At 29.2% G+C, this 12,251-nt stretch overlaps 1 protein-coding gene across 1 annotated transcript; it reads left to right on the top strand.

Moving 5' to 3' along the window:
- Nucleotides 1-8,060: 8,060 nt before the first annotated feature.
- Nucleotides 8,061-9,732, top strand: LOC108337582 (protein NODULATION SIGNALING PATHWAY 2). Its single transcript, XM_017574139.2, has one exon. It carries the CDS (start codon nt 8,171-8,173, stop codon nt 9,575-9,577), a length of 1,407 nt encoding a protein of 468 aa, XP_017429628.1. The 5' UTR covers nt 8,061-8,170; the 3' UTR covers nt 9,578-9,732.
- The last annotated feature ends 2,519 nt before the right edge of the window (nt 9,733-12,251 follow it).

Below are 12,251 nucleotides of genomic sequence, written 5' to 3'. Positions count from 1 at the left end.
CCATTTATTGTCGTCCTAGTCGAATTCCATTGAATTTCAACCAGGGTTGGCTCGGTTGAATTCAACCAGTTTCGACATGGACTAACTCAACTAAGTTCCGATCATAGTCATCCTTACCAAATTTGGTCGATTTTCGATTAAGGCCAATTCGGCCAAATTTGGTTGATTTTCAGTCAAGACTAACTTGACTGAGTTTTGGTCGTGGTCATTCCTATAAAACCCTTGAAAAATAATTATATTTAAGAAAATAGATAAACTTTTTATAATATAGAAAAATATGTATAATGCTATAGTAAAGTACATATGATGCTACAATGAATACATATGATGCTACAATAAATACGTATGATGCTATCGTAATATACTCTCATAAAAAGTGTGTTGCTACAATATTGCTACAGTAACAATGTAGTACAACTACAATACTGCTACAGTAAAAATGTAGTACAACTATAATAAAATGTAGTATAACTACAGTACTATTACAGACGGGTGAAGAAATGAAGTTTTTCATCATCGGAGTGAAAGTGGTGAAGAGAGAGCAAAAATTTAGTAGCAAATAAGGAGATTGGAGGGCTAGGATCTAAGTAATGGAGAAAGTTGTGAGAGCTTCTGAAAGGGTGTTTAGATTGAGTTGTAGAGAGAGTTGTTTGTAAATAGAGGTTGTCCTTGTGAGTGTAGAAGGTTTTAAGGATAGAGAAGGGAAGTACTGCTCAGATTTCGTAAAAAAAGGATCAAAGTAGTTCATCAAGAGGTAAGGGGAGTTGATCTTTCTTTGTTATTATAGGCATTGATGGTCTAATATTGTTGTGGTGTAAGGGGAACTATCCTTGCTAATGGTTTTCTGTGTGAACGTTGTTGGTGAAAATTGTCTGTGGTCTTGTATTGAATTTGTGAAGGTGAAAATGTTAATATTGTAAGTAGATGCTAACTTTCTTTTGATTATTCTATGTTCTTTGTTCAAAATATATGATGGGTGAAATCGTTCGGTTGTGAAAATCTGATTGCTGGATTAATGTCTTGAGATGATGATAATGTGAAATTTATGAAACTAGTTAGGGAATAGTTTGGCTAAGGAAAGACAAAGTACGTAAGTTGTTCATTGAAACGTATCTCACTTTTCTAAAAGTCTACTCAACAAGCTTTCAACTTATTTCTTTTTCAGAAAACCTCTTTTCGAAAATGCAAAATAATTTTTCATATAAAATTATTTCACGACTATGAACTATGGTTTCAGGAAATGAGTTTGAGAAAGTCAGTATCGGGGATTTTGAATTTCAGTGATTGTTTCCCTATTGTTATGAATCATTTGATTATTATGAATATGTGAAGAGTTTGGAAATGATGTTAACATGAATTTTGGGATATTTTATCTTGTCAATATGTGTATGGTTGATTTATCGAGAGAATTGTCATGTTTGGGTGTTGGAAATGTATTATTGTCATTTGTGAATGAATATGATTGAGTTGGATGGATGAGATGATATGATTCGTTGGGATGTATGAATGTATAATGATGAATGAATATGTGGAATTGTTAGTTATAAAATGGTGTATAAGTCTTTATTACCGTAACTATAAATATAGGAATTGTGTATTTGGTTTCCAAATAAGGTTTTGGGCTTAAGTAAAGTGACTTAAGAGGCTTATGGAAGCAAGTAGAGAGCAGTCTGACCATAAGACTTTGGACATAAGTAGAGTACTCGTAAGTCTTATGGAAACAGGGGAAATAAATCTTGACCGTTTTGGACGTAAGCATAATATACTTGTAAAGTTTATGGAAGCTGACAGAGAGATCTGACCATAAAGCTTTAGGCGTAAACATAATATAAAGATGTATTATTAAGTTATTTATCAGAACTTATAATTGGTTTGTAATGAAGTTTATATCTCTTTAGTCTAAAATAATCTTTTAAGAATCGCATGTGACTTCTGGAAGGGGCGTTACTGTTCCAATCGAATTTCCACTGATTTTCGACAGGGTTCAACTCGGTTAAATTTCGATTGAGACCTACTTGACTAAGTTTTGTTTGTGGTCTTCCCAGTTTAATTTAGTCAATTTTATGTTGGGGTGGACTTAACCAAATTTCGATTATGCTTGTCCCAGTGGAACTAGATCGAATTTTGGCCTTGACCCATTTTGAGATTTTGCCAGATTTGATCTATCTAAACCTTTTGCTTGACCCGACTCATATCAACCTTTTAATTTTGTTGTTTATGAAAGAACTTATGTTTTTGAGTAAAACAAATCTTTCTTATCTACTTAATTTTTATTTTTTTCAAGGTTTTTAAATAATAGTTCATTTTAATTTGTTAGAACAAAAAGTAATTTAGTTTAGTTCGTCTAAATTAATTTTATATGAACTATTTTTTGGTTTAGTGCAATTTAATTAATTTTGTCTACCTTTACTTTATTATATATATATATATATATATATACATATATACATACATACATATATACATATACATACATATATACATACATACATATATACATACATACATACATATATACATATATACATATATACATATATACATATATATATACATATATACATATACACACATATACACATATATACATATATACACATATACACACATATACACATATATACATATATACACACATATATATATATATATATATATATATATATATATATATATATATATATATATATATACATGTGTGTATGTATATACATGTGTGTGTATGTATATACATGTGTGTATATATATATATATATATATATATATATATATATATATATATATATGTGTGTATGTATATATATGTGTGTATATATATGGGGTTTGTTAACTTGCATATGCTCTTTTTTTAGTTGATATATTTTAGTAATATGTATCAGGTTTTAGTAGACAAAAATACCCTCATATATTAGGGATTTTAAGTTTTAAAATCAAGAGTATTTGAATAATTTTCATTCTCAAAACTAAAAAAAAAACAAGAAACCCCTAAATCCTTAGTCACCTCCCTCATTCCTTTCAACCTTTTCTCTTTCATCTCACTCACTCTAACATTTTCTCTATCATCCCTACGATAGTCTCAACAACTGAAAAAATCAGAAACACTCGTTGTTAAACAATTTTTTACAAAAATGATTTTATAATGAGTTTTCATTTTATAATTTTTGTCTTATCTAATTTTCACAAGCATAACTACATTCAAATTGGTAATTGGCTTGGAAAAAAAAAATAAAAAACACTCGTTGTTAAACAATTTCATACAAAAAATGATTTTGTAAAGAGTTTTTGTTTTATAATTTTTGTTTTATTTAATTTTATCTAATTTTCACAAGTATAATGATATTCGAAAGAATAGGTAATGGCCTAGAGGGTTTTTATAAAGATGATGAAATTAGAGATGTTAATGAAGATGATGAAATTGAAGAGATCTTGAATGAACCTTGAAGGCGAATATGTCAATGACTCACATCTTTACAAAGACAAATTGTTTAACCGTGAGTATTTATGATTTTTTTTTTTCAATTAGGGCCACAGTGGGGATGTGAGAGATGAAAGAGAAAAGGTTGAGAGGAATAAGGGAGGTGTGTAAAGCTTTGGGGGTTTCTTGTTTTTTTTCAGTTATGAGAATGAAAATTGTTCAAATATCCTTGACTTTAAAACTTAGAATTCATAATATATTAGGATAATTTTGTCTACTAAAACTCGACACACATTGCTAAAATATACCAACTAAAAAAAGAGCGTACGCAAGTTAGCAAACTCATATATATATAAATAGATAGATAAACATGATCATTTCAACTGAATTTGGTCAATTTTTTATTAGGATTGACTCAACCAAATTTCGATTGAAACTAACTTGATTGGGTTTCATCTATTTAGATTTGGACTAACTCAACTGAGTGTCGACGGTGTCCATCTCGACCTAATTTTAGTCTTGATCCGTTTCAATATTTTATTCAACCTGACTTGTTTACACTTTTGGCCCGACTTAATAAATTAATTTTGTTGTTTATGAGAGTACTTACGTTATTGAGTAAAAATTTTTTATCTAATTAATTTTTTTCAATGTTATAAATAAAAGTTTAATTTAGTTTTTTTTTTAAATATTAATTTAGCTTAATTCGTCTTAATTAATTTTCAATTCAGTTCAAATAAATAAATCATTTTTTAGTTTAGTATAATTTTTAACCATTCAGTATAATTTAATTAATTGTATCCACCTATTCAACTCAAAATACACATCTCAACATAGATAAATGACTAGCCAAATACTAAATTTAATACTTTGTGGCATGATGAGCCAACAAACCCAAAGAATTTAAAAATTCATGTATCAACCATGTGAAAATCAAACATAAAAGTTATATAAGGATTAAAAAATTGGTGGGTTTGGTCAATTTTTGCGTCCTACCCTGGGACATATCCACTGTCAAGTGATTTTCTTGCAGTCACAACAGTTGAATATACAATTAAGAAATTGTTAACATAAATTAAGGAATCTCTTTGTATGATAATTAAGGAAAACATATGGCACATTAAGAATGTACTTTTTCTTTGTAGTTTGTTTTTTACTTCCTATTTCTTATGTTGACTTTCTGTATTGGGATGATGTTGAAGATTCACATTAATTAAAAATAAAATAAAAAATTTAATTTTATAAATTAATTTTATATGATTAAATTTATTTTATTTAATAATATAATAATAAATATGATATAAAAATATTTATAAGTTATAATATATTAGATTATCCAATAAAATATATAATTTTATTTGTGTTTATAAAAATTAATTGAAATTTTGTAATAGCATCAAACTTATATTAACATTGATCCTAACACAAGAAGTTTTTGGGATTGAAGCTTTTTTTACTTCTAAGAAAGCTTTTTAAAATTTTTTTTTTCAAGGATGAATTAGGATTTGACTCATAAGCCATAGTTTAAATTGACATCTCAACTAATTTGTATGACAAAACAAGAGGATTAGATTGGCTAACTTGAATATAAAATTCTCATCCTAGCTTTCTTTTAGTAAGTTTTTACTTAATTCAGTTTTCAGTTTTGAGTTTTGATAAATTTAAAAACTTTTAATTAGTTTTCTATTAAATTTTTGTATTATATTAATTCATTAGCCTTAGCTTTTTTAATTAATTATATGAAATGCTAATTATTTTATATTGATACTCAATTTAAATATGGTCATATAATACTTTATTACATCAAATCAAGATAAGCATAATCTCCCATAATGTATTTAATGAAAATTATTCCAAATGTCAATATAAAATGTAAATTTATGAAATTATAAATTATTAAATTAAAAAATATAAAATAAAATAAAAATAATATTATAAAATACAAAATAATATACAATTATTATAAATTTATGAAATTATAAAAAGTCAAAATTATAAATATATAAAATTATGAAATAATAAATTTACAAAATTATAAAATTATAAAACTATAAAAATATAAAATTATAAAAGCATAAAATTATAAAATAATAAAAGTATAAAAATACAAAATTATAAACTATAAAAGTAAGAAACTATAAAATTACACAATTACATAATTATATAATTATAGAGTTACAGAATTATACGAATACCAAATTACAGAATTATAAGGCTACATTTTTTTTTAAATTATGAAATTACAAAATGTAATATTCGTTTGATAGTTAACAAAATTACAGAATTATAAGGCTACATTTTTTTTTAAATTATGAAATTACAAAATGTAATATTGTTATCGTTTGATAGTTATATATTTTTATAATTTTATATTCATAATTTATATGATTATATTTTGATATTTTATATTTTATATTTTTATTTGTTTTTATTTTATAGTTTTATTGTTTTGATTAACTTTACAAATATTTTTTTACGGAGATCTCATTGTCTTGGTTTTTCTCAACACAATATTTGGATATATTTAAAAAGATAATATTAAAAAATAACTATCAGGTCCGTTAACAGAAATATAATTAACAGAAAAGTTCAGACTATATTGAAAAATATTATAATTTTGAATACTCAATGGACCACAAAATTTTTTAATAGAGATTCAATTAAAAGTTTTCAAATTTATTAAGAACTCAAAACTTAATTAAGCCTTTTATTTTATTATGGTCATTGAAATAAGTGTTAGTTTTAGAACGATTAAATATAATATATTCAAAAACATGTTTGAAAAATATTTTGTGAGATTATTTGGTGTAAGAGAGATTGTCTAATACTTTTATAAATATATATAACAATTATTTTATAAAGAGATATATAAGTACTAATTCTGGAAGAGACTTTAATTCGTCAAAAAAAAAACTTAGTAATTTTATCTATAATAAACATTCAAGTCATATTATTATTGTGGCCTCTTATTTATGAGATAATTATTTGTCATTACTCTTCAAATGTTTGGACACAATAGTCATATTTTATTAGTTTTATATAAGAACTCTCCAAGAAGTATAACTCACTTAAGTCTTATTTATACTTTTTATTATATTCTAATAAAAATTCTTAACTTTCTTACTTACTTGGTAAATGTCAAAATCGACCTTCTCAAATCTAAAACTTAGTAAAAACAAGATAATTAACAAAAATTCAAAAGAGAAGTAAAATAGTAATACAAAATTTATATTATTTTACCCAAATAAGGTTAAATTAAATTCTTTAAAGGTATTATGATATTATGTGATATTACGACAAGAGAAGTTAATTTTATTGATTAATCGTGATGTTTTGTGGTATTATGATGTGATGAAGTTTTCTGATGAAGATGAGTAGTTATAATTTTGTTTAAAACTGAGAAGTGATGATGCTGATTGTGATAAACAATAAAAAAACAATACTTTTTGTTTAATGTAAGGATTAAAAATCCAAAGAAAAAACTAAAAAAAACATACAAGATTGAGTTAGATGAACTTTAACTCAATTGTAAATAAAATCCAATCTAATTTATTTAGATTGAATGGGATACTATATTATAATAATAATAATAATAATAATAATAATAATAATAATAATAATAATAATAATAATAATAATACATTATTGATATGAACAATAATAAAAAAAAGCATAATTAGAAGAATATTAAAATAAACATTTTTTTTTCAGAATTCATTAATACAAAAAAGAATTCTTTGCTAAAAAGGCAACTAATTCAACTTAGAACATTTTAAATGAATAAACCATAATTGAAATTACCCCTAGTGCCTTTAAATCTTTATTAACATCTGAAAAAAAAAATCTTGGATGTCATTACATGCATATTAAAAAAATGACGTTACTTTGACATATTATATTTTCTAAAGAATATTAGATATTAACTGACATGTGTTCTTAAACAACCCTCTGTTCGCAATTTTGGTCTTGCATTTCCCAATAAAAGGTATAATTTTACTTCATAATTATCTTCTTAATTCACAGAAGTCAAGTACTTGTTTTGGGTTGAGATTCTTGTTATTCACCACATGGAGAAACAATTGTTATTGGATTGAGTAAATTAATTAGAAGTTCATATTCTCAACTATTTTCCCAATAATGGTGGCCATGCTTTAATTTCTAAATATCTCTAAAAAGTTTAATGTCTGCCTCATGTTTCACATGATTAATTATTCCAAAGACATAATTTAGTTGTTTTTGTACGGAGAAAGCTTGTATACAGTTATACAGATATTTTTTAGTATTATTTCTTTAAATAAAATCGATGAAATAATTAAGATCATTCAAGTTATTAAATTAAAATATTATGATATCTGTCTGTATCTTTTCTTTGTAAGCTCGATTAAATGTTGGTAGTGTTGAGAAATGATACTTTAATTAATTATAGTTTGTTGTTTGTTTTCCCAAATTAACGAGTAGTTTGCAGATAACATATAAGAATTTGTAAGTGTGGGATGATAAATCTCTCTTGTGGGGTGATAAATCTCTAGTATTTTATATCATAAAATATATTCTTTAAATCTATCATTTAATTAACCTAATAATAAAATTATATTTTGATTGCTAAAAAAATGTAGAAGGTGTTAAAAAATAATTGTGTTTGTTCCTAGGCTTTCTCAGCCAACTTAATTATAATTATAAATCTCCCACTAACCAAAGTGTGTACGACACACCTCTCTACTTACTGTTGTAGTACAATTACTTTCTCTCTCACTCATGGCGAGCTTACTAAGCTCATCACCCATAGACGCAATCATGGACGACCCTGATTTCCTCGACTTATCCAAACCCAGCATCACCACCAGCTCTTCCTCCGAGGAAGACTGGATCAACCTTTGGTCCCCTCTCGTCGACTGGGGATCCCTCGCCGCCGGCGAAGACAATTTTCAAACCCTCATTGACTCCATCGCCCATGAAGACGACGTCGTTTCGACCCCTGATCAAACCATAGCCCAAGACTCCGACTTAAGTAGCCACGACGAGAAGGGCCTCCGCCTGGTGCACCTCCTCATGGCGGCGGCGGAGGCCCTCACCCCCGGCACCGAGAGCCACCACCTGGCTCGAGTGATATTGGTTCGGCTCAACGAGTTGGTGTCCACCACTCACGGCACCAACATCGAAAGACTCGCGGCGCACTTTAGCAGCGCGCTGCAAAATCTGCTAGATGGCGCCGGGAGTGCGCACAGCATAACCACCGACACCCCCAATCCCACGGACACGCTCACCGCGTTCCACCTTCTCCAGGACATGTCTCCTTACGTCAAGTTCGCTCATTTCACCGCCAACCAGGCTATCTTAGAGGCCGTAGCCCATGAAAAACGGGTCCACATCGTCGACTTCGACGTGACCGAAGGAGCCCAATGGGCATCCCTAATGCAGTCCCTCTCTTCAAGAAGCACCGGCCCACCTGCCCCACACCTCCGCATTACCGCATTGTCCAGAGGCTCCGCCCCTGGACGGAGATCCATCGCCACCATTCAGGAAACCGGACGGAGGCTAACGGCGTTCGCGGCATCCGTGGGGCAACCGTTTTCTTTTCACCAATGTCGGTTGGACCCTGGCGAAACGTTTCGACCTTCGTCACTGAAACTGATTCGCGGCGAGGCCTTGGTCTTTAACTGCATGCTGCACTTGCCGCACCTGAGCTTCCGAGCCTCAGGTTCCGTTGCTTCGTTTCTGAAAGGTGCGAAGGAGTTGAACCCGAGGGTTGTAATGGTGGTAGAGGAAGAGGTGGCGCGCGGTGGAGATGCCGGCTTTGTGGGCTTGTTTATGGATTCGCTGCAGCACTACTCGGCGGTGTTTGATTCGCTGGAGGTTGGGTTTCCCATGCAGAAATGGGCCCAGGCTTTGGTGGAGCGCGTGTTTTTGGGCCCAAGAATAGCAAATTCTGTGAGCCTTATGTACCGGAGTGGAGGAGAGGACAGAGGATCGTGGGAGGAGTGGTTGGGTGCGGCGGGGTTCAGGGGAGTTCCCGTAAGCTTCGCTAATCACTGCCAAGCGAATCTGTTATTAGGACTGTTTAACGATGGATATAGAGTAGAGGAGATGGGGAACAATAAATTGGTGTTGGGTTGGAAATCACGCCGTTTGATATCAGCCTCTGTTTGGACTTCAAACTCTTGATTTCAGCCTCTGTTTGCTCTGTGTTGTGTCTCATCCTAAGAATAAAAGGGAGTTTCTCTATTCCTTGTCAATCCCTTTTTAATGAAATAACCTCGTTGTTTTATTGGTTGACTTGAAAATGATTGAAAGAGTTTCAATACAGTTCATGGGAATAATTTATAATTCTTGTAATTTTTTTATTTTATTGAATTTATATTTAATTTATCACTCACTTCTCTTTTTATTATAATTATTTGATTTAAACATACTTTTAATTAATGTAAACTAAGTGAATTTTAATTATCATTACAAATTCTTTATTTTAATATCTTAAAATTAAAAGAATATTCTAATACGATGTGATACTCGTTATATAATTCCAAATAGTGCTTAACTAATATGATATAATATTATTTGTAACAATTTAAAAGAATGGAAATTTGTTAATTAAACATTTTATAAATCAAATCCTTGTGACTATTGAATGAAGATCAAGTCATAATTCGAAATTGTGTTTATTAGTAATATGATATAATATTATTTGTAACAATTTAAAAGAATTAAAATATGTGAATTAAACATTTTATAGATCAAGTCTATTGCTTCAAGCTTTCTTATTGAGCTACTCGTCTTCTATAATTTGTCTTTAAAGCAAGATTCATGCTTTTAGTTTTTTTTTCATCTTCTTGTGATACTTAGTTAATGTAGAATAAGGATGTTTCTAGTTCTTTTAGAAACATTTTTTTACGTGATTCTCTTTAAACAATGTATTGTATTCTCCATTTCAAAAGTAGATTAGGAAAAACTTTATCATTAGTATCATAATTGTAATAAACAATTATAAGAGATCTTAAACTATTTAATAAGGTTTATAGTCGGGTAATCATAGATTGAACAAATCCATTTTCTTCTATTGTAAATATTTCATGATGATGTCTTAATAAAATTAGTTTATTTCGTCTTACCTCTTTCAAATCCTCACGTGCTAAAGTCAAAGTGTCCTACATTTCTTTGGTTGATGACATTACATGTACTTATGATATTTCTTCTATGGATAGGGCATAAAATATAATATGTTTTAGTTTAACATTTAATTGATATACGTATCTCTAATAATCGTCTATTTAGTAGTTATCTCCCTTGCCATCTAATAATCAATGATGCCTTTTCTAATTATACATAGTAGATCGATATTTACTACTTCAAGATAAGCTAGCAATTTTAGTTTTCATAAGTCAGTTTTCTCCATTGAACAAAAGTGGGCAATTTGTTACTTGACCGTCTCCTTCCATTGAGTCTAATAGTTCAATCCTCTCTTCCTAGTTAAACCTACAGGCAAACTCTAGTACCACTTGTTGGTTCATATGGCTTTAAAAATGAGGGATTAATTAGAGCCTAGACTCTTTTTTTTTTGTGTGTGAATTAATCTGAAATGAAATGGTAAATAGATCAAGAATAAAAAGGACTTTTATACGTGTTCACCTTAACTTTTGAGGTACGTCTAATTTTTCTCTCAAGCACACTACTTAATAGGACTCATTGGTAACTATTCGTTATTATTCCAAGAGAATGGATAATTGTATAGTTTTGTTCCTTGGATAGAAAAATGAAATATGATTTGAAATCCTTGTTACAACAGAAGTGTTACTTTTTTCATCTCAAGTACTCAGTTTATATTGATACTAACGTACAATTTCAATTTAATTAGAGGTGAGGGTAAGCCCAAATCACAACAAATTCAAGTAATATATTCAAAGGTTAGAACTCTTTCATCTTAAAGTTATTAATTTTGGCATGTCAATTATGACAATATGTGATTATTTTCTTTATCATGTTTAGTGTAACAAACAACTATATTCATGGGCATGTGGCTATTACATCATGTCTAGAATAAAAACTATCATTTGAGTAGGAATTAGAGATGATTGGACTATTATAATAATATATACACACACACACACACACACACACACACACATACCTTTCACATATTAGAAATCACATCAAACTTTAAACATTAGTATCCATACATAATGAAGTGGTGTTATGTTTTCAAAGGTTCAAGAATCCATTACCTATAACAAATGACACAATGTAAAATATAAGATAGGAGTGAGCAGTGTATATATTGGAACGATGAAGTTAGGACCCACTATAACATTAGTTACTTTGCTTGAAAACTATCTAGGAGTACATATTTGTTTAGAAAGTTTTAGTTTTCTCTTAATAGGTTTAGTTTTAATAGTTTTAGTGTTAATAGTTACATTTTGTGTTAGTAGTTTTAGTTTTAATATATAATTTATGTTAGAAATTTTTTGAGTTGTGCTGGATTTTCTTATGAGCTTTTCAGGTTTTGGTAAATTGCATATATAAACAAAAATATTTTTAAAAAGGCGGCATTTGACACTTGTTTGTTCATTAACCGATGTTAAAGGATGTTGGCTATGATATAGTCCTTTGAAGTCTATTAATGCAAAAACAAATGCAATTTCTGACCAACTTTAAAATGAAATGGTTCCAATTGGACGTTGGTGTGATGTAGCAACCATTGTTAAGGGACATTGGTTAAGCCAGGGATCGATGTCCTTGGACGTTAGTTTCCAACTTCAACGTCAATTTAATGTCACTGGTTATAATGTTGGAGATTTCAGTAACATCAAAAATCGAAAATGACAAACATCAAAAGCCATTTTTT

This window comes from Vigna angularis, chromosome 7, assembly GCF_016808095.1.
Source record: "Vigna angularis cultivar LongXiaoDou No.4 chromosome 7, ASM1680809v1, whole genome shotgun sequence".
NCBI classification, from domain to species: Eukaryota; Viridiplantae; Streptophyta; class Magnoliopsida; order Fabales; family Fabaceae; genus Vigna; species Vigna angularis.
The sequence above is the reverse complement of the archived record's forward strand: the minus strand, read 5'-3'. Positions and strand labels throughout refer to the sequence as shown.